Source organism: Halyomorpha halys, unplaced genomic scaffold, assembly GCF_000696795.3.
Source record: "Halyomorpha halys isolate HHAL.00 unplaced genomic scaffold, Hhal_1.1 Scaffold284.1, whole genome shotgun sequence".
Taxonomy (NCBI): domain Eukaryota; kingdom Metazoa; phylum Arthropoda; class Insecta; order Hemiptera; family Pentatomidae; genus Halyomorpha; species Halyomorpha halys.
In genome coordinates this window covers 1,470,333-1,497,023 of record NW_027105232.1, presented here as the reverse complement: position 1 = coordinate 1,497,023, position 26,691 = coordinate 1,470,333, and the positions used below count along the sequence as shown (strand labels likewise).

Genomic DNA, 26,691 nt, shown 5'->3' with positions numbered 1-26,691 from the left:
GCCTGTAACACTCCCATTTAACTTAGATCAGATTTACTAAATGTATTATAATCTCCAGTTGTAAATAACAATAAATAAATATATAAAAAAAAAAAAATTGATATGTATGTTTATCGCTCCTTCGAGTTCGCAGTGGTTGCGAGTACTCAAATATCTACCCGATCGAGCCAGGAGTCCTCTGAGGCAGTGTCTTGGGTCCTGTTCTCTACACCCTCTTCACTGCTAACATTCCCATCAATCCCGACATGTTCCTGGCAACATTAGGATGATACAGCTATCCTATATTCCCATGCTGATCCTGTAACAGCCTCATCCAATCTCCAAACACACTTCCAATCTCATCCGGATTGAGCAATGGTGCAACCAGTGGCGGATAAAAGTTAACGAATCGAAATGCACTCATGAGACTTTCACTCTCCGCCGCAGCTTCTGTCCGCCTGTTACTCTTAATAATATACCTCTACCTAGATCCAACACAGTGCGGTATCTTGGATTCATCTTAGACAAAAGACTCACCTGGAACCAACATACTAGGCTTAAAAGACAAGAACTCAACAGGCGATTCAGCCAACTATACCGACTGCTCAGCCGGGTCAATCATATCTCACTAGAAAACAAACTTCTAATTTATAAGACTATACTCTGATCTAACTACGGACTTTTGGGGAACAGATAAACCGTCGAACATCAAATGTATTCAATATATATGATTAAATTCAAATACGTATATTTTAATTTTCTCTATTCTTTTGTTTAATAACTTTTCACTTACCTGTTGCGAATTTTGACACAGCATTTTTTTTGTTTATTCAAACAAGATTATTTCTATTTTTATTCTTAGATTTCAGTGACTATTTGAGTAAAATGTTTTACCACACCTTCCCTCAAAATGTTACATTCTCGATTCCATCAAGGTTAACTATTAAATAGACAATTAAAAATAATCTACCAAGGTATATATTATATATTTAGATATTTATTAATATTGATATTTATCTATTTAATAAAGGAGGTAAGAAAAAAATAATCTACCAAGGATTCAGGGATATCATCTTTGAAAACAAGTCCTTCATTAGAAAATGGTATCATGACCTTATGCTCCTCTTGTGATTCCATTCCAGATTTTCTTCAACGCGGCCATAAAGTTTCATCCAAATATTTCACATGTGGTAGCTAGTATCCTCGTCTAGTAGTTTCAAATGCTTCCTAACTATTATACTAACATAAAAGGACTTAAATGTACAGAAACAGACTTTGCTTAAGAAACCGCTAAATTTAAGTTGATGTGCCACCTGTTCGACAATATGGTAGTACCTCCTAGGAGGCCAGCGAACACCGCCCTCTTGTAGTTCTTATGGCCACCTGTTACCGTGCCCTCAATTACACTCCTGACTCTATAATTAGCTATAACTGGGCCGTCCTAACCAGCGGCATTCTCTGCCTTGCCCAGCTATTTCCAGCATCTCTTTCGGTTATGCTCTCAGGGTAGGATTAACCACATAGCAGAAGTAGAAAATACTCTACAAGCCTCATGTTTTTAAGGCTCCCTCAAATAAAACTGAAAATGTTAAATATAACCAGTCCTGTCTATTACAGTTGACATAGAAGTCCTACTTTTATTTTTTTAAACAGTTACTACTTACAGGTATTTTTCTTCAAAGAAAGGACTTCCTAAAAATCTTTCAAAATAAAATATTTTAAATCATCATAGGCAGATTTTTAGTGAGAGTTAGCTTATTTAAAAGATGATGAAATCATGAATTTTAATTATTACTATTTTTTCAATACAGTTATTTTGTATTTCTGGCACTTTCTTAAGTCGGTGTACTTGACTGTACTCCTATATGGAGCCAAAAGCTGTATTTTAACAGATCAACAAGAGAGCAGAGTGACAGTTGCAGAAATGAGGTTTCTTAGGGGTGGTAGGAACAGGAAGGGACTGCTTTTGCATTGAGAGAGATACTCGTTGAACTAGGTTTAGGGGCTCGAGAGCTACAGTAGTTTGCCTTTTCGTTAGGATAGCGGATCACCTAGGTCTATAATAGAATATGGACTACGTCTCTGACGGTAGAAGATCTCGAGGCTAGCCAAGAATGTTATCTGGACTACGTCGACCGTTCGTGCAAGATGGGAGGTAAAAATCTTCACCAAGCCAGAAACATGACAAGAAACTCTGAACAGTAATAGAGCTGGCTGAACAATATCAAATGCTAATAGGGCGAAATGCAAAATATCTTCAAAAAGTCTTTCTTTAAAGTAATGTAGTTTCAAGCAGATTTGCCATGAGGGTTAGTTAATTTTGTTTCTATTTTCTAATTCATAAGAATCATATATTATTTTCCGCTTCTAACTATCAATGAGGCCTTCTTAGAAAACAGTTTATGTCTCTGGTTTACAACTACCGATTTTGAAGAAATTGGCCGAACACACCAGTTGGCCTTTTATAGCCGGAGTTACAAATGTACTATTATGTGATTTTACAACTATCAGAAAGTCTTGGATGACGTCAAATAATATGAATCAAAATGTAGTGGCTTAATCCGGCGAATTACTTTTGCAGATGAGTAAATCTGAAAAGGTAATAATGACCATTTTTTGTCATTCTACAATTCTAGAACATAAGCGTCAAGCACTTCGTTGATCAAGACCTTGATATGGTGTATACACTTATGAATCGATACTGGAGTATATTCAAGTAATGCTAGTTATATTTTCCAATATTGAGATAAAAAAAGAAATCCAGAGGTAGTACACCCCACTTCAACATCCTATGAAATATTCATATTCATACCCGTTATTATTAAAGGTTTGATTGCATGTCATGATGACTTTGTTGAATGCCTCTTATTCAGCAATCGCCTGGTTTCCGAGCCTCTACAAACGGTTATTGGAAAGCGAAAAGCTGCCTTTGTTGGTTTTATTGGATCTCTTGCCAAAGACCAATATCCGAATGGAGTGGCTGTTAAGACAGCTCTTCCTTGTTCATTGATTATCTGGCTGGAAGCTGCGCCCTTGCTGGCCAGTTGCTGTTACCAGTTTGGATAGCAAAGTGATTAATTCTCTGCTATTTACGTCGCATTGTCCTGTTTTGGAGTCGTAGGAGCTTAGGATCTATCGGCCTTATTCGACTTGAATTGCATTACATTATTAACGATCACCTATCTCATTATTTATTATAGAATTATAATTCTTTTAAATTAGCAGAAAATAATTAATCGTTTCGCCACTGAACGCATCAAAAGCTCACTTTGATGGGTAAGGAAATACGAAAAACCCTTACTCCGAACAGTTCTAAAGTTCAAACTAGATCCATAATGATGAGAAGATATTTGACCGTGGATAATATATATGAAAAGATGGTTGAGGGTGCGGGCAGAGAATAACACAAATAAGTTAAAACTTATTTCAATCCAACGCTTCGGCCAGAATTTCTAGCTTTCATTAGGGCTAAGAACAGAAAACAAGATAACAACCAATGAATAAAAGGATGTAGAGAATGATTGAAGTAAATAATTGTAAAGAATGAAAATAGATACAAATAAAGTAATGAAAGAAGTGGAAAATAAAGCGTATATATAGATAATTAAATAAGTAACTAACATAACATAATTAATGAAATGAAAATATAAAGTTAAATAATGCAAAGAAACAACGAAACATGATTATTTTGATTTAATAATAATAAAATTAAACCACATGCCTCCCCTGTCTGGAAGAACTACTGAGAATAGAACGAAGAATGCTAAGAAGAAACTACGGCCCCAAAAAGAAACAAGAAGGATAAAGGCTAAGACCCAACAAAGAAATCTATCAAGACATAAAGGATCTAGAAACAGAAAGAAGGATCAGGAGACTGAAATATCACGAATATGTGGTAAGAATGGCCCCGAAAAGATTAAACAAGGAAATATTCCAAAAAAAATTCGAGGCTACAGAAGCATAGGAGGATATATCAGACAGATGAAGGAAGAAACGGAAAGAGTAGGAATAATGGACCAGGACTGTCTGGACGGAGAAAGATATAGGAAAAGACTGAAGGAAATCAAGGTTCTTGTGGGAAAGAGAAATTCGAAAAAAGTGGTCACGGGAACAGAAGAAAGAAAACAAAGACACGCAGAGATAATGAGAGAAAAATTGAAGGAAAGGCAAAACAAAAACAAGAGAGAAGCCAAAAGTAGTGATATTCTCGTGGTCTCTAAGGCCTTCCATGAAAAAAAAATTAAATTAATGAAAAAATGAAGAGAAAGAAAATATACGTGATTAATGAAACATATAAGTAAAATACTAGAATAAAGAAACAAAATATAAAGTTTAGTATGAAAAAATAAGTAATTAGAAGATATGAGAAGATAGTAAGGGGTCCGGTCAACAAAAAGAACATAAATGAACAAAAAATAAATAAATCAATAAAATCAAATAAATTTCAACACGCCCACGTCGGGTTCGAACCGGCGCCACTTCTGGCTCGGGGTTGCTAAGGTGACGCCTTGATACGGATATTGATCCGGATAAATCTCAAGGATTTTAAGAATTATTGTCCGTATAATTAGGTATCTAAGCCGAGATGCGTCTGAATAATTTATCGTCCCGTTCATATATTATTACTTTTATTTCCTATGAGTTAAATCCTTTAGTTCTATAAGTAAATAAGTATAAGTATTACCTACTTAATTAGGGAAACTGCTATTGAATACATTAACCGTTGCCATATTTTTATTTTATTTTATTAGTTGGAAAATATCTTTACTGTTATATAATAAAATCAAGTTCAACGTCTTCTTGATACTAGTTATTATTTCATATCCCAATATCTTTTAATTCAGGCAAGGATTAAATTAAATTCTTCTTCAGTATGAATAGGTTCCTGCTCCAGTTATCTAGTTACTTTTTATTTGTTTGCTACAGGCAATCCTTGGTGGAATAGTCTGCATTCTGAAGTCAAATCTTCTCATTATACTTTTTCAGTTATCAGCAGTTAAGTGTTTCTTGCTAATTAAAATTTCTCTATCTTCAACTTTTTATTGCGCCAACACAAATTGATTTTGATTCTTAGCGAGCTCGTCGTGGAATTTCGATTATTAACTGCTATAAGGATGATGTAATCTTAGCGATCATTATTCGAAAATGAAACAGTCCCATGAATTAAAACAAGAAATATAATGTATCTATCCTGGGAATAATATCCTACTAAAGTAAATTGAAGCAATAGATACAAAAGCCTAAATGACTTATAATGATTATAGTAATAATAAATATTATACATAGTAGAAAATATTATTAAAAAAAATAAATAAATAAATCTGTACAACTACAACTCATGAAGGGTCAGTGGTTCAGTACTTTGTAAGAAAGTACTGTGACTGGACCGAAGGTTGTGCAACGAGGTGATCTGGTCAATAATACGCTCAGCTATTTCCCTAATTAAGGGTACTTACTTTATGAGGCTGGATCGACCTCCGAGGGCTTTCGAACACTCTGGGTTGACTCACGGTTACATAACACAATAGATAATTATCTGCTACACCCAGATACGAACTCGAGTCCCAGAAGTTAGTCGTACAGTGCCTTACCGCTGTGCTCACTTGTAGTAAATATTATATATATACATAAATATTTTTCTTCTTTCCCCTTTCCTTATGTTTTAATTCCATTTATTACCTATTTTCTGGACAGCCTTGGCAAATTTTTTTTTATATTCTTCTCTTATAAGCTAATTTTTTTTTTTGATATCTGGAGTCTAATATTATGGTTACATATTTTATTTGTTACTTATATTTTCTTTCTCTCAATTTTATTTTTTTCTTCCCATAATTGTTTTTTTTAATTATTTATTTAATGTAATTTACAACTGTACAAAATAATACAATAGGTAAATATGTAGTATGTTTCATATACACTTGAAAATCTTGGGAAGGAACCACCCATTGGTGGTACTTCAAACATTAATTTAAATTAGAAGGTCCCGTGGCCATCTTCTTTTCAAACGCCTCGGAGGATTATCAGGGATTGTTAAGGATGAAAGATTAAGAATTAATGGGTTAGGATGGTTAAGGAGTTTGGAATGAAAAGACGCATATCTGTTTTGGGTCAAATCAGCAACGAATGGGATGTTAAGGTCTTTGTGAATGAGTTTATTTGTGACGTAATAAGGAGCATCAAGGATTTTATCCCATAATTTTAATTTTCAAATTATAAATAAACATGAATATTCATATTTCTTTGAATTATGTAACTTCAAATTTTTATTTTATTTCCTTAATTATGTTATTTTACTTACTTATTCAATTACGTGTGTATACCATTTATTTTCCACTTCTTTCATCACTTTAATTTTATTAATTCAATTTAGTACAATTTTTTACTTTATGTCATTCTGTTTATATTTTCTGTATCCATTGGTTGTTATCTTGTTCTGTTCTTAGCCCTGATGAAGGCTAGAAATTCTGGCCAAAACGTTGGCACGATTAAATAGGTTATTTCAACTTATTTGTGTTTTATTTTGACCTCACCCCAACTATCTTCTCCTCGTATATATTTTTTTTCTTACCCACTATTTTTGTTCCTCTTTTGACCGCAACCTTGACCAACTTCTCCATACTTCGAAATTATACGGTCAACTATTTAAATATATATATTTATAAGATGACGTTAGAAACCATTTTTCGGCTGCCATTTTGTTCCAGGCGACCCTAAAAAATAGACTCAGTTTAATTGTAAAATATAATACTTTAAAACTAATTAAATTAATGATTGTTCCTTCGACAGTGACTGAGGTGTTTTTTTTGTTTGTTTTTTCCCTGTAGGAACCTTAAATACATGTTTTAGGGTTTATGTATGTTCTTAAAAATGCTCCGGCCGACTGCACAATATATTTAAGTCTCTCTGTCGTACTTTTAAGCACTTATTTAATTCATTTTATAAAATTATGATACATTTTTACAATAGTCTAAGCTGAAGAAACTGGTTAACATTCTGTATATTTCTTATTACCGAGAAGCAGAGCTGGAATTTTTTTTTTTTTTTTTTAAGGCTGCTATTATTATTATTATATTTTACACTTTCTGTGCGGCTCGCATTATTGAATCTGAAAGAGAACAAATAGTCTTATAGGCCAACTATGCCATATATGTGTGCGACACCACCTGGGCCAGAATCAACTCCGTTTTTATTATTACATATTACAAATTTTACAATCATGTGTTTTCGAAATATAATTATTTCAAATAGGATATTCGGTCATAAACTACACGTATATGTCAAGTTTTGAGCTTCTGATATTTAATATCTGTAAAGGTATTTTAGTATAGTATTGTCCGAAAAATGTTCTTGACTTCATAAGTCTTTTTTAATTTGTAATTTTCAACATTTCGTTTAACTTATTTTTACTATTCTCATTTCATCCGTGGATCTCTGCCTATTAACATCCCAAAGCTAAGAATTAATCCTCGGAAAGAAAATTTTGTGGCTACTGGAGATCTCAGGTTTGTGAGTATTGATAATAAAACTGATTACTTGTTTAGTTACCGTTCATCGTAAGGAAAAACAGACTTGGGTAAAAACATGCTTAACACATGTACTCAATTAAATTCAAGTTCAATGTTTCTTATTTGGGTAACTCTCTTAACTGCTATAACTAAAGCAGGTTGGTAGAGTCATCCTAGATATTACTGGAGTCTGTTCCGGGAATTGAGATAATTTGAGTAAACACAAAACTTGTTGTGAAGGTATTGAGAAGAAGTGCCTAAACGCTCCTGTGCTTGGCTTTACACAAGCTGAGCCCTTAAGGTATACCAACGCTCGTGTGGTCCATGTCCAGTCTGACGCAATATACATCATCAAATTATCGACCTTCATTTGACATATGAAAATTCGGCGACCATTACCACCGTCTACACTACTCGTCTTGGAACATAGTAGACCATTCTGGTCACGAGTGTGGCTGTGACATTGAGCCCCTTCGAAAATATATTGCTACTCAACCCGCATTTCATGTTCTCTTGTTTACCAAGTTTCTCCCGGCCCGTGGAACGGACTATAACTTAATCTTGGACAGAGCGAGAAGTTAGTGATTGTCCCTGGGTTCCCCTCGTTGTAAAAGTTAGCCTTGAGGCCTAAATTTAACCTGCATAAAGTTAAATATCCGTTGTGGATTTTGTTAACTGCTTCATTCTTAATGTTCCAAATCTGCTTAACGTTTTCCGAATGCGATTACGCTCTGTCATTCACCTATAATCTATTTTTTCCTCTACACTATATTGTTGAAACATTATTGAGTAACTTCCAATGAAAGCGAAGAATGTGGAAATTTAACCTGGGTGTTCCCTAGGGTTTCCCTTTCTCATCAGCTCTCAACAACATCATAAATAATTTATCTATCATTCCCTAATATCCCTGCCCTAAAACTTTCTGCCCGAGTGGATGAAACCCGTAAGCTGTAAGATGATATCTTAAGCCAGTGGTGCCCAATCTTCTTACACTGCGTGCCACAACCGAGGGTTCCCTTATTGAGGTGTGCCACAACAGTTACCCTACGCTGTTATATCCTGCTTCTTGGGCAATAATTTTTTTTTTTAATGGTTTAAAAGCTTATTTTTACAATATAATTTTTTCTATTATAAATACTGAGAATATGCTTATATAAGAAAACAATCAATAACCGCTAGAGTTTGGATAGATTTTCAATAAATTCTTCAAGTGAGAATACGTGAGCGAAGAACATGGATTGCCAGAAACGTACAAGAATATCTTCTTATCTATTCAATATATTTTTCATTTCAATAGCGAAGTACGTGGTACAAAAAATATAATTAAACCTTCTTTAATTTTCTTATAATTTAAATTTTATTATTTTTAAGAAATTATTTAAGGGCCTCATTTAACTAAACATAATCTAGAAATTCGCATCATTTAGGTTTAAATATTTATATTTAAATAAAATAGTTAATGAATAAATAAAATGAGAAAAACTGGCCATAATATCATAAGTATAATATACTTATATATTTTATAAGTATAATATTTATGATTAATAATTGGATATAAGTCATTGAAGACATTAAAATAGTTTTATTTTACTATTTTGGTACCACTATATTTAAATATATTTGATACCACCCGGACTATCTTCCTACAATATACTTCATACGTTCATATTAAAATTTTTATATATATTCTTTACACTTTCTTGAGACTGGTTATTATTGTTTAAATAAAAGAAATGTTATCCAATTTTAGTCTCAAAACAATTTATATTTCTTTATAAGTCCGACGTTTCGGCCATCCTCAAGGGCAATCTATCATAAACATCTTTATGGTTTTTAACAATTTAAAAAAAAATAACAGTATTATTAACAAATTATCATACCTTAATACAATTTTAGAACCACATCAATTTTTATTCTGGATTGTTCTTTATAATGAATATAGGTCAGAAATTTTTGTTTTTATTTCCCAATTTTGATAGGAAAAAAAGCTACCTCAGATCTTTGTCAAGTTTTTGAAGCATAAAGTATAATGTATTGTGGGCAATTTTATCTCAATTTGTGTATTTGGGCAAATTTCCGTATTAAATAGATTTTTTATTTTTATTTTCCAAATAAAAACATTATGACCGTGCTTCTCTTGACGACCCGAAGCTTTTATTTATGATTTTATAGGATTTCGAGAAAGTGTCTTTGGTGTTTACCGAACATTTCTGATTTTTCTTCGTACAAAAGAGACCCTTCAACGAAAACCAAATACCGTGCAAAAACTTATTTGAACATAAATTGTAAAATACTTTCTCATCTTTATTTTAATACAGAATTTCCCGAAAGGAATCGTTTACATTGATGTCTCTAGAAGGGCCTGATTTTCTGCAATAATTTCTGTTGAAATATTAGTAACATTGCTAATTAAAAACAAAATTCATTTGACTCCATATTTTGTTGATCTTAATGAATTTGATCTGAATTTATGGAAAATTTCTTCGTCATCTACGTTTATTTCGTTGTTGTATAACATTTATGTTATGCGTTATGCAGAAGCCTAAATCTCTGGTTAAATCGAATGTGATGGGGATATTAAAACTTACAAACCTCCCCGTACAACCGTATTGTTGCCAAAGAACGTTCAGTCTTAGAACCCAGGTATGGGCTCTTTGTAGAGAACAGATGTGCTCCGACCAGCTGAGAGAAGAAACATCTGTCTGCTGTTATCTAGAGGTTCCTTGGCAGTTCCAGCCTTGAAGTTCTCGTGAGATGGGTGGTACTGAATCCGCTAATGACTCGTAACCCACAATTACATTAAATTACTCTATTAATTGACATCTTCGGGTAAAAATAACTAAGACTTTTGAACAGGTCATACAACTTGGATTGAAAGTTGTAGGAAAATTGAAAGTCCTGTGTAGACGAGAAAAAGAACAAATAAGGAACTCAATAATAATTTTTAAGATTTTAATACAGTGCAAGTCATTAAATCAGTGGACGTGCACCTGAAATACTTTAATATTTACTCTTTAAGGGATTTACTGTACCCATTAAATAGGCTAAAATATATAAGTAAAAATTTAATGATTTTGTTTTTTTTACGTTATGAAAAACCACCATTTTTTTCATCCCATCTTCATGGTTGGCAGTCATCAATTTTACTCTTCATCGAAGAGACTATTAGTCATTTATAGTTTTCAGTGAAGTAATCAAAATTTGAAAGGAAATAACTTGATCCTTTTAAATTTGTTCTTCGACTAATTTTGACGAAGGCCAAATCATCGCATTTAGTACGCAGCTCTAAATAATAATCTCTTTATAAAAATTAGGTATTATGCTTTTACTATGAAATTAATTTTTTTTTTAATTACCTGTGAAAATATTGTTGTGTGGAGGGTGGTTGTTGAATTAAGGTTTAATAAAGCCAATATATTGCCAGTTTCTCTTCAGCCTCGGGGTAAACTTGTTTTATAAAAAATAAAAAAATTGTACTACTACAACCATGAAGGAACAGTTTTGGATTCAGTTGGTTTGGAAATAATTTTTCTGGTCCAATGGCCGTTGAGAGAGATATGTTCCATCCCGATTAAGAGTATCCATTTTATAGAACCTTTAAGGTCCCCTCATGGTTTCACGACTCCCAGGGTCGAAGTACGATATCACGCCCGGACTCGAACCCAGGAAATGGACTGAATATTTACATATCATGAAACATATAGATATGAAACGTATAATTTATTTATATTATCTTTTATAGAGGAATCTGAAATTTACTTACTATAATTTGTCGATTAAGTACGCGTGTATTGAGAAGAGCAGGTACAGGTACATATGGAGGGGGGCGGGTTCAGGACACGTATTTTGGAGGGGGCTCCCTTACCGGTACTCTTCGGGAAGGGATGTGTTGTGTGTTGACCCTTCAGGTAGCAACGACCTAACGAACTGATGTAGGCCACCATTATACCTATTATTTGGATTACGCCAAGTAAAACTCATTGTTTTAGGTGTTTGTGCTAAGGGATTTGGCTTCGGACGACAGTATTTCAAGCACTGAAAAAAAGGAAGAGTATAGGGGTAGGTTTTTTTAATAGTTTTTAATTGACTCAAGTTTAAGGGTAATAATATAAGATTATTGAGTATTGTCGGTAACAGAAAATATCAGCAAAAACATACTTTTTTTTTTTTCTCAAGTCTTCTATCGAATATCTTAACACTCTCTCAGTAGAAATGTCAGTACTCATTTTTTGTGGCGCAGTGAAATAAATATTAAGTATAAAGGTCAGTACCAGGTGGGAATTGGACCCATGATGATTTGAACCAAGTGCTCTGGGACCCTCAAACCAATGTGCTCAAAATCATTTTCTATAATATTTTACGTAGCAGAAATTGCTTATCCATGTTATCTATAGTATACAGTTGAGGGAGCTTAAGTATAATTTCATCGTCAAAATATGAAACCGACGATATATATTAGTAGAAAGTATTATTAATAAAATAAAATATTTTTAATTTATTTATTTTATTTTATTTAATTGTGTAACATTACATTCTTTCATATATTTATAGACAGTGGTGATAGGGATCATCGAGCACATACATACCACATTTATAAAATGATAAGAAATAGAAGAAAAAAAACATTAATTAGCCAAAATGAAACAGAATTAAAGTTAACGATAAATAAAATCTTAAGCACAATCTCTATAGCAATATTTACATCCAGCCTGGGAAATGCCAAACCTAGTTTGCGCCCCACGAGTGGAGAAAAAAGCAGGGCGATCCTTGTGCTTCTCTTTCAACCACGTCACTCGTATTTTGAAGGTTTCAAAATGAAGAGAAATATCTGAGGTTTATGTGTCGAGTACACCAGCTTCAACAGTTAAAAAATTCTATACCGCAGTGGACGCAAAGGGAATAGTCTGAGTGGTAGGATCGAAGAACTAGGTATGAACTAGATTCTATTATGGGTGTGATTCTTTTAGGAAGATTTTTGAAACGATAGGAAAAGGCTGATTGGTCTATAATGATGTGGGAAGGTTTGCCAGGTTTTAGGAAAAGGATAATAGTGGAATGTTTCTGTAAGAGAAGAAATTGGGTGTATGATGCAGTTGTAGTAATATTGCTGCTTTGGGTAGATTCTGGCGTAGGATCAGAGGAGTAAGAAGTTCGTATTTTGGAGATTTTCAAGGAGTTCAGGTTTTTAAAAATTGGTTACATAAAGAATTCTTCTACTGTTGGGGTGTAGGTGGAATGGGATTCCGTGTGAGAAATGAATGTGTTGAAAAGGTGTTGGGCGAATTCTTTTGCCTTATATTTGGGACATGCTGCTCAGGAGCCATCGTCTCGCCGGAGGGGATGTGAATCATGGTGGGATTTTAAAATTCTTTTTAGCGATCTACAATAGCAGATAGTTACGAGCAGAAAGGGGGGGATTAAAGGACTGGAAATGGAAGGTGGCTGATTCTCGCAGTGATTCCTTACATCAAGAAGTATAGGTACGGCGGTCGGCTGGATGTCTGGAACGTTGCCAAGTGATCTGGTGCAGTGTCTGAAATGGATTGTGTACAAGTGTATGAGGTGTTGTAGCAAATAATGTTTGACAGAAGTTCTTAGAAAGTGGTTGGGAGGGGAAACAGTCCAGTAGGGCTGTAGTTATGTAGTAAAGGAATACACAACATTATTAAGTTCTTAATGGGTTCGCAGGCTTACTTTGAGGTCAGTTTTATCGGGCAGGATTTGGCTAAAGACTTTCCAATTCACTGGGCCTTTGATGAATGATGGTGGGGAGGATTAAGGGATGGGAGTTAGAGAAACATTTAGGATTGATAGGCTATGAATAGAGGAAAGTTCATCAAGATGTGTGATGCAATAGTAGAGCGGACCATGGCCATTGAGGATTAGCAAAACAAGGATAACAGGATTCCGGTTAGGATCGGTTGGCTGTAGTTTTGTAGTAAAGGAATACACAACATTTTTAAGTTCGTCATGGGTTTTCAGGGTTACTTTAAGGTCAATGTTATCGGGCAGGATTTGGCTAAAGACTTTCCAATTGACTAGGCCTTTGATGAATAACGGTGGGAAGGGTTAAAGAATGGGAGTTAGAGAAACATTTAGGATTAAAGGCTATGAACAGAGGAAAGTTCTTCAAGATGTGTGATGCAATAGTAGAGCGGACGAAGTCCATTGAGGATTAGCAAAACAAGGATAGCAAGATTCCGGTTAGGATCGGTTGGCCAGTTAGTAGGTGAAACAAGGGTAAAACCTTGGGATATAGGCCACGAATAGCGAAGTTCGCCTGCGAGTCTTCGTGGTTCTGGAGCCCCATTACTGCATTATGCTTGGCGTTTAAGTCTTCGCCTTAAATCTACGTACTATGAAATTGAGGAAAAAATTTAATGAGAACATGAGATGGGTTTTGAAAGAAAATATTCTTGATTACTAAAGTTGTTGCTTGTAGGAAATCGTGATTAGGCAATTGGAACAGATGATGGGAAAGGGACTGATGTATTGACAGCAGAATCGACTTGTGCTCTACCGTCAGGATGGTTTGTACGGTAAGTTAGGTATTTTGGTATTTTGAAACCATGTATACCGATTAGTAAAATTTCAATAATTAGTGCCACATCGACCTTTTTGTCAATTAATAAAGCTGTTAGTTCGTTTCTGAGATTTATAACACCATAGGTTTTATGGGAGTCATTTAAGGATTATTGAAGGGAGGGATGAAGTAGAATACTAAATTTATAAGTAGTGATATCAGGGGGTAACTAGGAATTTAAATTCAGAGAGGATGGATGTTAGCAGTCTGGTTGGATGAATTTTGAGGTTGGGGTTGATATTGTTTAGGTATATATAGTTATTGTTAGGGCAGGGCCTCACATTTATTGTTTTCACTTTCGGCTACAATATTTGCGAAGGATACCGCTGACTCCATGATTTTAGATGGTTGTCGTCTTGTTGTTACCGGGATTTCATAAATACTCACTTAAGAGTTTTGTAAAACTGACACTCTTTGTAGTTGGCCGGATGTTCTAAACGGCATAGAGCACATAGAGTTGCGTAGCAGGATTTCATTTCGATTTGGATTGTGGTTAAAAATATATATGTATAATTTCTTCTGACTTTTTTTTGTCTTTCTGGACTAGTAAGTAGCATTCGTGTTTCAAACATTTTATTTTGTATTAATCATACATTCTATTGATGGATCATCAAAATCTAGTACTTTGAAAGTATAAAATATGGCTAGATTCCAAACATAAATTATGTGGATGAATGTTTAAAAGAGACCTAATAAAAAGGTTCGAGAAAGAAAAAAATCAATAATTGGAGCCTTAAAAATATTATTACGTATTATAATATAACATTTCAAATTATCTGCTACAAAAATAAATTAATTTAGTCTTATGCGAGAACCATTCAACCATAGGTCTCCAAACTGTTCCACCATCTTACAAAAATTCTGTATTTTACATTTTAGAAAGTTTTTTGTTTCCAGATTCTATCATTTTCTATACCCTTCGACTCCTTAGAATTTTCATCCTGCTTTGTTGTTATTCAGGTTATCTGGTAGAGAGCTCTTGGTCGTCCTTGAATAGAAATTTAAATTATTTAATGGTTCGATTATTGAGGTTTGTATTCAGATCTCCTCGAATCATTTCCGCATTGCGTCTTGGTATATCGAATATGGCTAGCTCATAATCTGATGTACTTGCTATAAAAAATATCGATAATAAATCCCAGCATTTATCATTACATGGTTAACAGTATCGTTAACCCTGGATATGAATTCAGATAAATGCAAAAGAGTGCGGAAGGTGCTTTGTCAACGTCAACGATGTAACATGTAACGATGAGGCAGTGCCTTTTGTTTCATGGGTCAATACTAGGTTGCCTTTTGACTTCGAAAACGCTTACTTCCGGCTATTATTGATCTAAAATCGAATCACTATCGATTTGTTTATATGTTCTCGATATATAAGATCTAGAATAGGTTGCAATTTGTGATGTGCTATATGATATTTTAAACAAAATAATCTTTTTCTCGGAAGAATATTTTAATTACTCTTATGTACATAGTTAGTTTAATGTTTCTAAATCATAAGTTGTCGTAGATTACTAAAATTGAAAATTAAGTGAAATGCGAATAAAATTTTAAATTAATTTTTTCTCAGATTTACATTTTATTAATATAATTCCTTCATCAAATTTTTTCTTCAATTATTACAATGATTTCTGGCTGTTAATTGACTTACATACTCAAACTAGGGTACAAGGGCAAATTATCAACAGTTCTGTGAGCCCGACGTGAATCAAATATTAAGGGCGAACTAGAACCAGCATTGTGCATCCATCGTGCCGAAGTCCATACTTGAAGATAATTTCCAAATCATGTCAGAAAAAGGCAAAAAATATATACACAGTAATTGTTTCTTTCATTATGACTATCTATTATTCTCTATCACTTTTTTCTCTGGCCAAGCCCTCCAAAAAAATTTAGTTTAAGTGACCTCTGTTTTGACATCGATTTCAAACAGGCTTACGATTGTATTGACCACCAGAAAATAAATATTTTGATAGAAAAAATATTACCAAAAAAAAAAAATCGTTTTTCACTATGCAGTCAATTAGGTATTGCTAAAATGGTGTCACTAAAAAAAATAATCTGTGGTAGATTGGCGATGGAGAAGAGTTCAAGGGAGAGCCCAAAACGCAGATAGCAATATTATCAGATTAGACTTCTTCATAGTTACGATTGTGTTCTAGATAATTTGTTTTGTTTTTATTTAATTTTCTTTACCTTGATTGTTTATATATCTTGTTTTACTTTAACTCATTCCACTACTTATGTTTATATGAGATATTATTTTATCATTATTACTACCGGTTTTATTTATTTTTGCTAATTTTACTTCTTTTTTTTTATCTTTGTTCTGTATACATAGTTTTTTTTATGTATATTGAATACATAGAATCTTAATACTCATTGACCTTGAGTATCGATTTCCCACACTCAAATTAAATACATTTTTTGAAATTAAAAGAAAAATCATCGTGTATAATTAGGTTTTTATGGGATTTGTTTGAAGTTTTATAAATATTTATGCATAATTCTATTCCATTTTTTTTTTATAAATTATTTTTGCGCTAGTATCTCGGCAATTTGAAATTAATTTAATAAATTTTATGAATTGATTATTATAGCCTCATAGACTAAAACTGTGAAAGTATGTGGAATACAGTTGATTCGCTGAAGTCATCCATTATATTTGCCTCCTAAATGAAGGCTTACAACGTTTACTTCATGTGTTCCTTGTCAGTTCTGATAAGATAATGTTAGAGTTGCAATGTGTTTTCCTGGATCATTTCTCTTATGGTAATTAATTCTCGTACTTACTCATTAATAAAACCCTTAAAATGTCTGCATACTCCTTTCTGATTATGATTCGAAAAAAATCTAATATCCTTCACTAAGAAAAGAAGGGATTTGATAAAAAAAAAAAAGTCTCAAATATGACTTTTAACGTTCTCAAAAAGCCTCTTCAACCCGCATAAATATTTTAGAATTTCGTTCATAAGGAAATTATAAAACTGTATTTTTTAAAATGTATTTATTTAGTCTAGATGCATACCAAGGGGGTTGGCCCAGCTAATCGAATAACGAAAAATATGAGTACAAGATAAGTAAAACAAACAAACAAAAATGAAGAGAGTAACTGTAATTAAATTTGTAGGTATGAGTAGCAGAAAAATAAAATACAGTGAACTTAAAATTTGTGTTTCTCTAAACATTCAAAATTCTTTTTTGCATGAATCTGGAATTATTGTTTTTGTTTTTGAGACAAATATTAATATTATTCATTTTTTTTGTTTTGACTGCCGTCAAAATAGCCCTGAAGAAGCCCTGCAACGTGGGGCGAAACGTTGGCTCATTAAAATAGTATATTTCTACTATTTGAGTTTTTTTTTACCGCACCCGGACCATATTCCTTTCATTAATATTATTCATTATAGTTATCTTAAATTTATTAACATTAAAAAAAAAAATCACTATCTAATTTAATATATAATACAAATTTTCGTTTCTCAACACTTTTGTCATTCCGGCCATTTTCAAGAATCTTATTACACTATCACAGCCAAAACCATAGGTTATCAACTTAATTGCAGGCCATTTTCCCTTGTCAAATTATTTATCATTAGCCATTAACACATTAACTAGTTTGCAGTATTTAGTATATCATTAACTAGTTTATAATCTCTGTTTAAATTACATTGCATTAATTAGTTTATAATCTCTGTTAAAATTTAAACAAGGGCAAAATGGCCTACAATTATGTTGATATCCTATGTTTTCGTCCTTGAAAATAACCGGAATGAAACATTTTACTTATTAAATTTCTTTTACGCTAGTTTTTGACATGATTACAACAGCTGTGGTAACTCGTAAGCCTGAAAAATAAACAATAGGATTTTCATACTATTTAAATTTTTAAAAATCTGTATTTTTTTTTTAACTTGTCCATTCAACATTTTATGAGATACCAATATATTTTTTGTCAGGCTTCATGAGCTCTTTCGAGTTGACTCTAAATTGAGACTTTAATATATTTTAAATTTAAATTTATTAGAAAATTTAAATTTCAAAAAAATGTATATATCGAATATCGCGTAGCATCTATATTTATTGATTTTTTTTTCTTACGTTAGGAGACTTTATTGTTCTCATATTTATGGCATACAGTAATTAATACTATTTTCAAAAGAAAAAAAAATAATATCTTTTAATAATCATTAAGAGGAACTGACATTATTGGCTAATTATTAAAACTATTATTAAATCTAATTTTTTAATTATTTATTATTTATGGATATTTTAATATTTATTTATCTAGTTTATTTCTTTCATATTTTTTTTTTTTTTTTTTTGGAAGTTTTAACTCGACGGTTTTTCGTAAGCCTTTTTCAATATCGTGTGCAACTAGCGCTCGTGGTGGCCATAATACGAACCATCCCTGAAGCCATCCTTATTTGTTGAGTTTGTTGCTAGTTTGCTGCCATGGCGGTTAGTTTCATTACTTTATTATGCGTAAGTACTTAGCGTAATGATTAATACATTATTAGGTAGTTGTAGATTATTGATAATTATCTTAATATTACACTGACATTGAAACTGTCATGGCGACATAAAGTGAGGCTAAGTGGGGATTGTCTGTGTTCTTCCCCTCCTTCAAGTTGGCAACGTGTTACATCTGTTGCGTTATCTACGTTCCGAATCCATCTCCAGTACTGTCACGTTGTTATCGTGACCTAAAAACTTCATTATCATTTTGAAGCTCTTAATAAATTTAATAAATTCTTAACTAAAACCATTAAATTATTAGTAAATAATTTAATTAATTTTTTGTAATTTTATTTTGACGTGATCCCGTATAATATATTGTTTTGGATACATTTGTTATACATGGGTACATTTTTTGTACATGGGTATATTTGTTAAATTCAATAGAAGTAACCGATGAATTCTATTAATCGAAACTAAAAATAAATAACGAAGATTTATTGTATTACTTGTGCAAGTCCCGTCCTTTTTTCTTTAATTTATTTATTTGCAATAAAAACAAGCGGTTTCAATCAAGATCAATGGTTGCTAGAGCTCTATGTGTCCATTCATACTGTATATAAAGGAAAAAATAATATAATAAATAAAATAAAAATATGATAACGTAAATCATATCAATAAAAAATATTAAAGCTACCAAAATATGTTTAAAAAACACAATAATCGTACTAATTAAATAGTAGCAAAATGATTTAAATTCTTGTTAAAGAAAATTAAAATAAAATAATCCCTGTTATTGAATATATTCATCCTCCATTACTAATTTCAGCGTTATAGTAACACAACAGCCATTGTTTTTAAGATAATGATCAATAACTTTGTGAGTGGTACCTGTTCTTTAATATTTTAAGATAACATACAAAATAACAAATACGACAGGTTTCCATTTTTTGCCAACACTAATCTGATTTTAATTATTTATATTTATATTTTTTTATATACATTATTATATATATTTATATAGTTATTTATATTGTTGTAAATAATTAAAGTATCTACCAGGAGTATAGTTGGAGATATATATTTATTACTTTTTATACTACTATTTTTATGTCTGTTAATGTTTATATTAATTACTTTTTAATATTTATTTATCTTTATATTTGTTACTTTTATTTTAATGTACTTTTTTTCTTGTATGCATGTATTTATATACTTCTAAATATTTCTTGAGAAGAGAATAGTTGGGGGTGCGGTCAATGAAGAACAATAATAATGAAAACTTGTTTATTAGTGCCAGGCGTGGGAAGATTCGCCATTATTGAGAAGTTACCATTCACGCACTGACTTAGTTATCACTATCTCAAAAACGACTATGCCTATTATTAATGTTTGTCTTCCTTATTTGCAATAAGGCGGGGTTACTAAAAAATCGTGCTTCTAATTGATTAAAAAAAAAATATTAAAAAATTAAAATAAAAAAAAATAGTTTGTCGAGTAACTTAAAAACTATACATCTCCTGGATGATTTTTAACATTTATTTGAAGGATAATCTAATTATTTAGCCAACAAAACTGGTATAATTAAAATCTGATCAGTATTAGCAAAGCTGAAAAACTGTGTCGCATATTTTTTTTATATTTTAACTTAGAATATAAAAGAACAGATCCTACTCAATAACCTATTAATCATCACTCAAAAATGACAAAGCATATGATACAGACAAGCCGAAATGATACAGCCACATCATCAACTGTTAAAAACTAACAAACTCTAACCAGTATTGTAACGAAACGAGCACCAGGTACTAAAGAAGTAAAAAACAGAAATACTGAAATTATTAATTTTTGTTCTCCGTGCATGTATGCAACAACATATGGAGAGCCCCAAACCTGTAAGTTGGGAAATCCGAACAATGTTTGGGAAATTTTAGGTTTTGTATTAGAGGTCTAGTGAACACATCACCTGTAATCATCCACAATAACACAATCCTTGCAACTTTGTCTTCGACTATTCATTCCTTTTTTAATTGCTTCAGCGCAAATTAACATTTTAGGGATTTGTTGTTTACTAAGCGAAATATCTTTATATACTGATTTCAATCAATACTGCAGCCTTCTATTGCCAAACTTGTTTTCACTAATTACAGATTTTCGGAAAAGAAGAGCAAAAAAGTAACCGAACAGACTGTTTCTTTTTTAATTCTTCATTTGTTTTTGATCGAGGCAGGCACCCGGGACTGCTTTACAAACTCCGTATATTCCTATTTCGTACCTACTTTCACATCATTCGTTCCTACCTCACTGATAGATTATTCTAAGCAAATCACAGTAATAGTTATTTCTAAGTCCGCTGGTGTTCTTCGAGGGAGTATGCTTGGTCTCATCCTTCTAACAAATTCTATACAGCTGACGCCCCAACACTATCCTCACCACATATACCGATGATACATGCGTGTTCTCAGAGAATAATGTCCTGTTTATTGCATCCCAAACTCCCCGATCCCAGGTTACAACCCTTGAAAAATGATGTCAATACTGGGGGATGAAAATAAACCCCAACTGATTCCTTCAAATCCCCATTACTCTTTGTCGTAAACTCAGCTGTATCTACCCCTTAATGACATTCCACTTGTCTCTGTCGAACAAATCCGTTATCTAGGTCTAAAACTGGACAAACGACTAACTCAGAATCGCAGGAAACTGGTCGTGGATTCCGACAGTTACAACATTTAATAGACAAACAGTCCGATCTTCGTATCAATGAAACCAAATACTGATTTTCATTTTTTTAATCAGATCTATTTGAACTTAGGGAGTGGAGCTTTAGGGTTCCACTAAACCATCTAATTCCAGTTGTATCCAATCCTTACAATCCAAAATCCCTAATTTAGCTGATCTAGCCCGAACCATTACAATCCTTTCATGAAAGCTCCCCTACCGCCCAAACCCACTTGTTTCCAGCTTTGCTTCCTTTTATGTTCCTGAATATCTGAAGCCCCTGAAAAGGAGATGTTCTTGAATAGAAATGTAATTGGAGAGCTACCAATGTATAATGTTTTCACAATTCTTTCATATAGCTTATCACATTTACTTGTATTGTTTGCCTAAATACAGTAGAATATTCAAAAGAATATAAAAAAAAATTCTAGAAACGATAAATAATTTAATTTTTCTCCAATTCATTGCCTCTTGATTTTTAGAGGTTCATAATAACATTATTTTACTTAATCTAATCAGGATTCGAAGGTTTTGGATCTTTTTACTCGATTGCTTATAAATATGATCTTTCTTCATTTTGAGACATTTTCATGTATAAAATTATTTCCAGAAATGAAATATTAACAATTTATTATTTTTGAAAACATTAGTATTTAGTTTTACTACCTTCGATACTTTTTCTTTGCACTGTTACGTTATATGCCAGTCATTGGATGACCCAGGTAGGGATCTTTGTCACAAAACGTGGAGCAGTATCTTGGCAGCCAAAAAAACCTCGATATTCAAGAACTATTTTTGTTATATTACCAATATTTCTTAAATGGCACTTATTTAAGAAAAAGTCACGTTATGAAAAATTAAAAAGCATTAAATTCTCTATCGAATAAGTACCACAATTCACTCATTCGATTTAGTGGTTTGGTCGAAAATTATGGTCAAGAGAGGAAGATTTTTGTTGAAGAAGTTTGTCAACAAAATGAGAATACGTCTTGGGAAAGAGTTCTCTAAGAGACAAATTAAAAACGTTAAAATTTGTTTAAATTCTTATTTTACATCATATTCTGCAGCCAAAATTTTCAAATTCGGTCGTCTGATCTCGTTATCTCTGACTGTTACCTAACAAAAATATGAGGAGTTACAAACCCTCAACTGCAATGTTATGGTAGTATATCCGACAGTTAGTTAGTCTTCCTTTAATAGACCAAATTATCATTTAGAAATGTGGATCAGTTAGAAGAATACTTATTAAAGCATAAAAAAAAAATGTATTTACCTGATTTAAATTTATTAAAACTGTAAATCATAGAAAGGATGAATATAGTAAAACAACTCTAAAATTACAGTATTCGGCTAATTAAAAAGAGTTGCTTCGTTATTTCTATTTTCATATCCTTTGTAAATGATAATAATAAATCCGTAAATAAACATAATTCACCTTACGTAGTCAAAACAAATTTTAAGTCTACCAATGGCTGAGCATGCCCTGCCTCTAGCGGTAGAGGAAGGAATCCGCTCAGTAGTTGGCCAGACTTGAATCTGTAAGGATTCTAATCACCTGTTGCTCGATGGCGAGTATTATAATGTAATTTCCTTTTATTATTTATTTTGCAAATTATTACTTAAAATAATATATAAGTTTTTCATTATAATAACTTATTTTTATTCTATATTACTCCGTAACAGCAAATTTGATGATAAATCAACCATGATCTTGTTTTCGATTAATGTTATCATAGACTCGGATCTGATGACAAACTATTGTTGTATTATTGGAATCTTATAGGAATTTTCTGGAGGTGCATTCCGTTCTCTTTCCCATAACTGAGTTGCCACTTAATTAACAAGTAGTGGTATAGTTTTTTAGTCTTTAAAACTTAATTTAATAATTAATGATTTTTCTTCTTTTTAAAAAAAATTTAAATAGGCTAAATAGCGAAATAGTGACAAAGGATTCGTAGGTTTATCCTGGGCATTTAAGTCACTTGGTGGGAAGCAGATTTTAAATAATTGCTATATATTTTTCAATAATGGGAACCTGTGGGTTCTCACTTGTAAACAATTGAAAAAAAAAGTGTTGAGGTATTAGATAAACATGCATGAATTTATTTTTTATTGTTCCCAAATTTCAGGCTGAGGTTTTTACTTATTGATGTCTAGTTAAATAATAAATTAAACAGTTGCCTATTGTGTAAATTATCATTTTAAAGAAATATTGGAAAAAAATGTCGATGATTTAGTTTCTAAAAGTTTCCGTATTTTTTCAAAGAAACTTTATAAAGTTTTAATATTAATTTTATATTACTTTATATAATGTTATATAGAACCTTGGTCACACTTGACTCCAATACATATCACATGGTTTTCTGTAATTGACCATGTGTAGTTTCAATCGTTCTTATCAACGTATTACTTAGATGATTACTTAGGAATCTTATTAGAAACTGGGCTATGAGTTAACAATTTATAATCAGTTTTCTCAATAAAACCGAACAAAAACACACAACTGAGGGTTCTGGAGCAGTAATGAGGTAGATATACTTTTTATATCTGCCAACATTTGAGAAGCTGTGCTTCCAAGACTATTGGGGCCGCAGGTAGCAGTTTGGTCTCATATTATAGAAGATATAATCTATTTTATAAATGAATAGAACAATTTTTGTCCAAAAATTACTCTTTCATGGTTAAAATGAACAAAAATTGTAAAACGTTCGAAAATCACGGCAGAGCACACTTCAATCAGTTTTTTAACAATGAAAGAGCGATTTCTCGTTATACACTTACAAACTATATTAAATTTTCTACAATTTGAGACCAAAGTGGTGTATCCAGACCAATATTTCCCAACCTACGTAATTTTGCGGCCCACTAAGCCAGAATTTGAAGCATCCGCAGCCCACATTATTGTAACGTTGCGGTAAAGTTTTTTCTTCAACCTTTGTTACAAATAATTAGTAATTAAAAAAATAATACCACCAAAAATACATACAAGTAAAATAAAGTAATAATTAGTTTTATTAATTATAAAATTATACTTTAAAAGATTTATAATTATGATATCAACGTTGGAGAAGAGTTTTTTTTTGTTAGTCGTAAAAAATGTTTAGTCTTACGGTAGTGTTTACTTCAGTTGTCGGCGAACTCTTCTAAAGAGTACTGATTACAATTTTGGGTTTATTCACTATCATATTTAGATATTGATGAATCATTAAAACACTCACAAAAATTAAACAAAAAACTGATGACGTTTCGAGCGGCAATGGCATAGATATTCTTATCAGTAACCATCTCATAATCCTCATATTTTAGGATTGACTGATAACAGAACCTTAGCATAATCAAAATGATAACATAGTATTTTATTAATTTTATCACGCATAACAGTTTTTATTCATACTTCCATTTTCACTCAGACTCTAGTACTTTGTTTACTACCTTCATCTTGACATTTTCTAGCCATTAGAATAAATTATTTATTTAAATAATTCATCATATATTCTTTCTTAGTAATGTATGATGAATTATTTTATATCGTTGGCAAATGCGTGAATCCACTAGAGGAGACATACAACCTTAAAAATTATTATATACATTATATTGATGATTGAAAAAAAAAATAATAGTATATATCAGAAGGTTACTTACTATTGATTAGAAAAACCCAACAATAACAATTAATTGCTGTGCATAAAATTTACAAAATCATAAAATTGTAAAATAATTCTAAATGAAATCGTAGTTTGCTGACGATATCATATTTTTAGCTTTTGTTTCATGTAGAGTAATGAACACAAAGCATTGACTGCTTGTGTATCGATTTATATCTCTTTTTATTGAAATAATAAGGTGAACATTCCTTAAGTATTATCCTTTCATTTCATAGTTAAAATTTTATTTTTTTATATACATAGGTTAATTATAATTTCTATTGTTTCAGGTAATATGACCAAAGTATCTGATCTATGTAAAAAATTGAGTAAAAGTAACCGTTGTGATTCGTCATTAACAGGTATAATCTAGCCAAATATCTTTTCTGAGTTTTTAAATATATATGTTACATATATTAAATATATACGTTTATTTTGAGGCCATTTAATATATACATATAAAAAAAACAAAAAACAAAAATTAACTGCCTTCACATTTTTAGGCGATCTTTTCATTTCTAAAAAGATTTTTACCAATATATTTAAAATCACAAAGATTTTGTAACACAAAAGAATGAAGTAATGAATAAATTTATTTTGAAAGTATGGCCTCCAATTGTTTTCCAATTTCACTTTCGATTCGCGTACAAATCAATACGAGCCCTTGTAATTTTCAGGAATTTATTAATAAATTAATTTATGAAAAAAAAATTAGAAGATTGCACGTATTAAAATACCCAAAGAGAAGACTTGTGGAACTTCGAAGATGAATTTCAATATTAAAAAAACACAGAAGCGATGTGTCAAATCTAGGACTCTGATAGCCATGTATTCACAGAAAGAACATCATTGTTCTCGCGTAAATAATTTATTGTTTGTGCCTCAGGAATTTTAGGCAGTCGTAAAAAAGTGTCGAAATAATCAGTTCATTCTTAATAAGTGGGAATGTGAGTTCATTCTTATGAATCATAAGGTCATTTATTGAATCATCAAGCTTCTATAAAACGCCAAGGAAAAATATTGTGACGGTAAAAGAGTAAATTGTTTTATAATATGTAGAATGATATTTTTATCTATAAAACTAAATACAACCACGCTAATACACTCCAACAAGGAACTAGGTCTTGAAATAAATACGGATAAAACAAAATACATGGTTAGCCGTAGAAATACAAGCAATTTCGGTGATATAAATATAGGAGGAAATACATTTGAACAGGTAGATAGGTTTAAGTATTTAGGCTCTACAGTAACTAGAAAAAACGAAATCGATGAGGAAATAAAAGCTAGGTTGAAGGCGGGAAATGCGAAAAACTTAAAAATTAGAATTTACAAAACCATCATCCTTCCCATTGTTCTTTATGGACGTGAGACGTGGCCTCTTAAACTAAGGGATGAACAGCGTCTTAAGGTTTTCGAAAATAAAGTATTACGCAAAATATTCGGACCAAAAAAAAATGAATTAACGGGAGAATTTAGAAAATTACATAATGCTGAATTAAGGTACCTACATCCTGTAAATATAATTCAAGTTATAGCATTGTGGCGTGAAAGATGGTCGTGTAAGGTTGTAAGGCTTAGTAACGAGCCGATCCGTAAAATGTTAATAAACATTTAACCAACGGGTAAACGTCCGAGGGGCAGTCCGAAACGTAGATGGGAGGACTGCGTTAAAACTGATTTAGTGGAATTGGGTTTGGAGGCATCACTGGAAGGATGTATGCAGAGAGCGTTTGGTGGTATCGGCATCGAACCTTCGGATTCGTTAGGCCTTCATTATTATTATTATTATTATTAT

The 26,691-nt window shown here is 32.0% G+C and overlaps 2 protein-coding genes across 10 annotated transcripts in view; both read left to right on the top strand.

Moving 5' to 3' along the window:
• Positions 1-26,691, top strand: part of LOC106680724 (calponin homology domain-containing protein DDB_G0272472) — a 312,966-nt gene that overhangs the window by 42,226 nt on the left and 244,049 nt on the right. The window lies entirely within an intron of this gene.
• LOC106680725 (uncharacterized) overlaps positions 7,233-26,691 on the top strand; it is a 23,014-nt gene continuing 3,555 nt past the window's right edge. Inside the window, exons 1-3 of one of the 9 annotated variants that reach the window (XM_014420624.2) lie at positions 7,233-7,481; positions 18,401-18,555; positions 25,184-25,255. In XM_014420624.2, coding sequence (XP_014276110.1) covers positions 18,552-18,555; positions 25,184-25,255 — 76 coding nt within the window. In that variant the 5' untranslated portion in view covers positions 7,233-7,481; positions 18,401-18,551. Of the gene's footprint in view, positions 7,486-16,736; positions 16,843-16,996; positions 17,197-18,400; positions 18,556-23,638; positions 23,778-23,817; positions 24,164-25,183; positions 25,256-26,691 lie in introns of those variants that run through there. The other 8 variants (XM_067049908.1, XM_014420625.2, XM_014420626.3 and 5 more) reach the window with 8 other exon arrangements.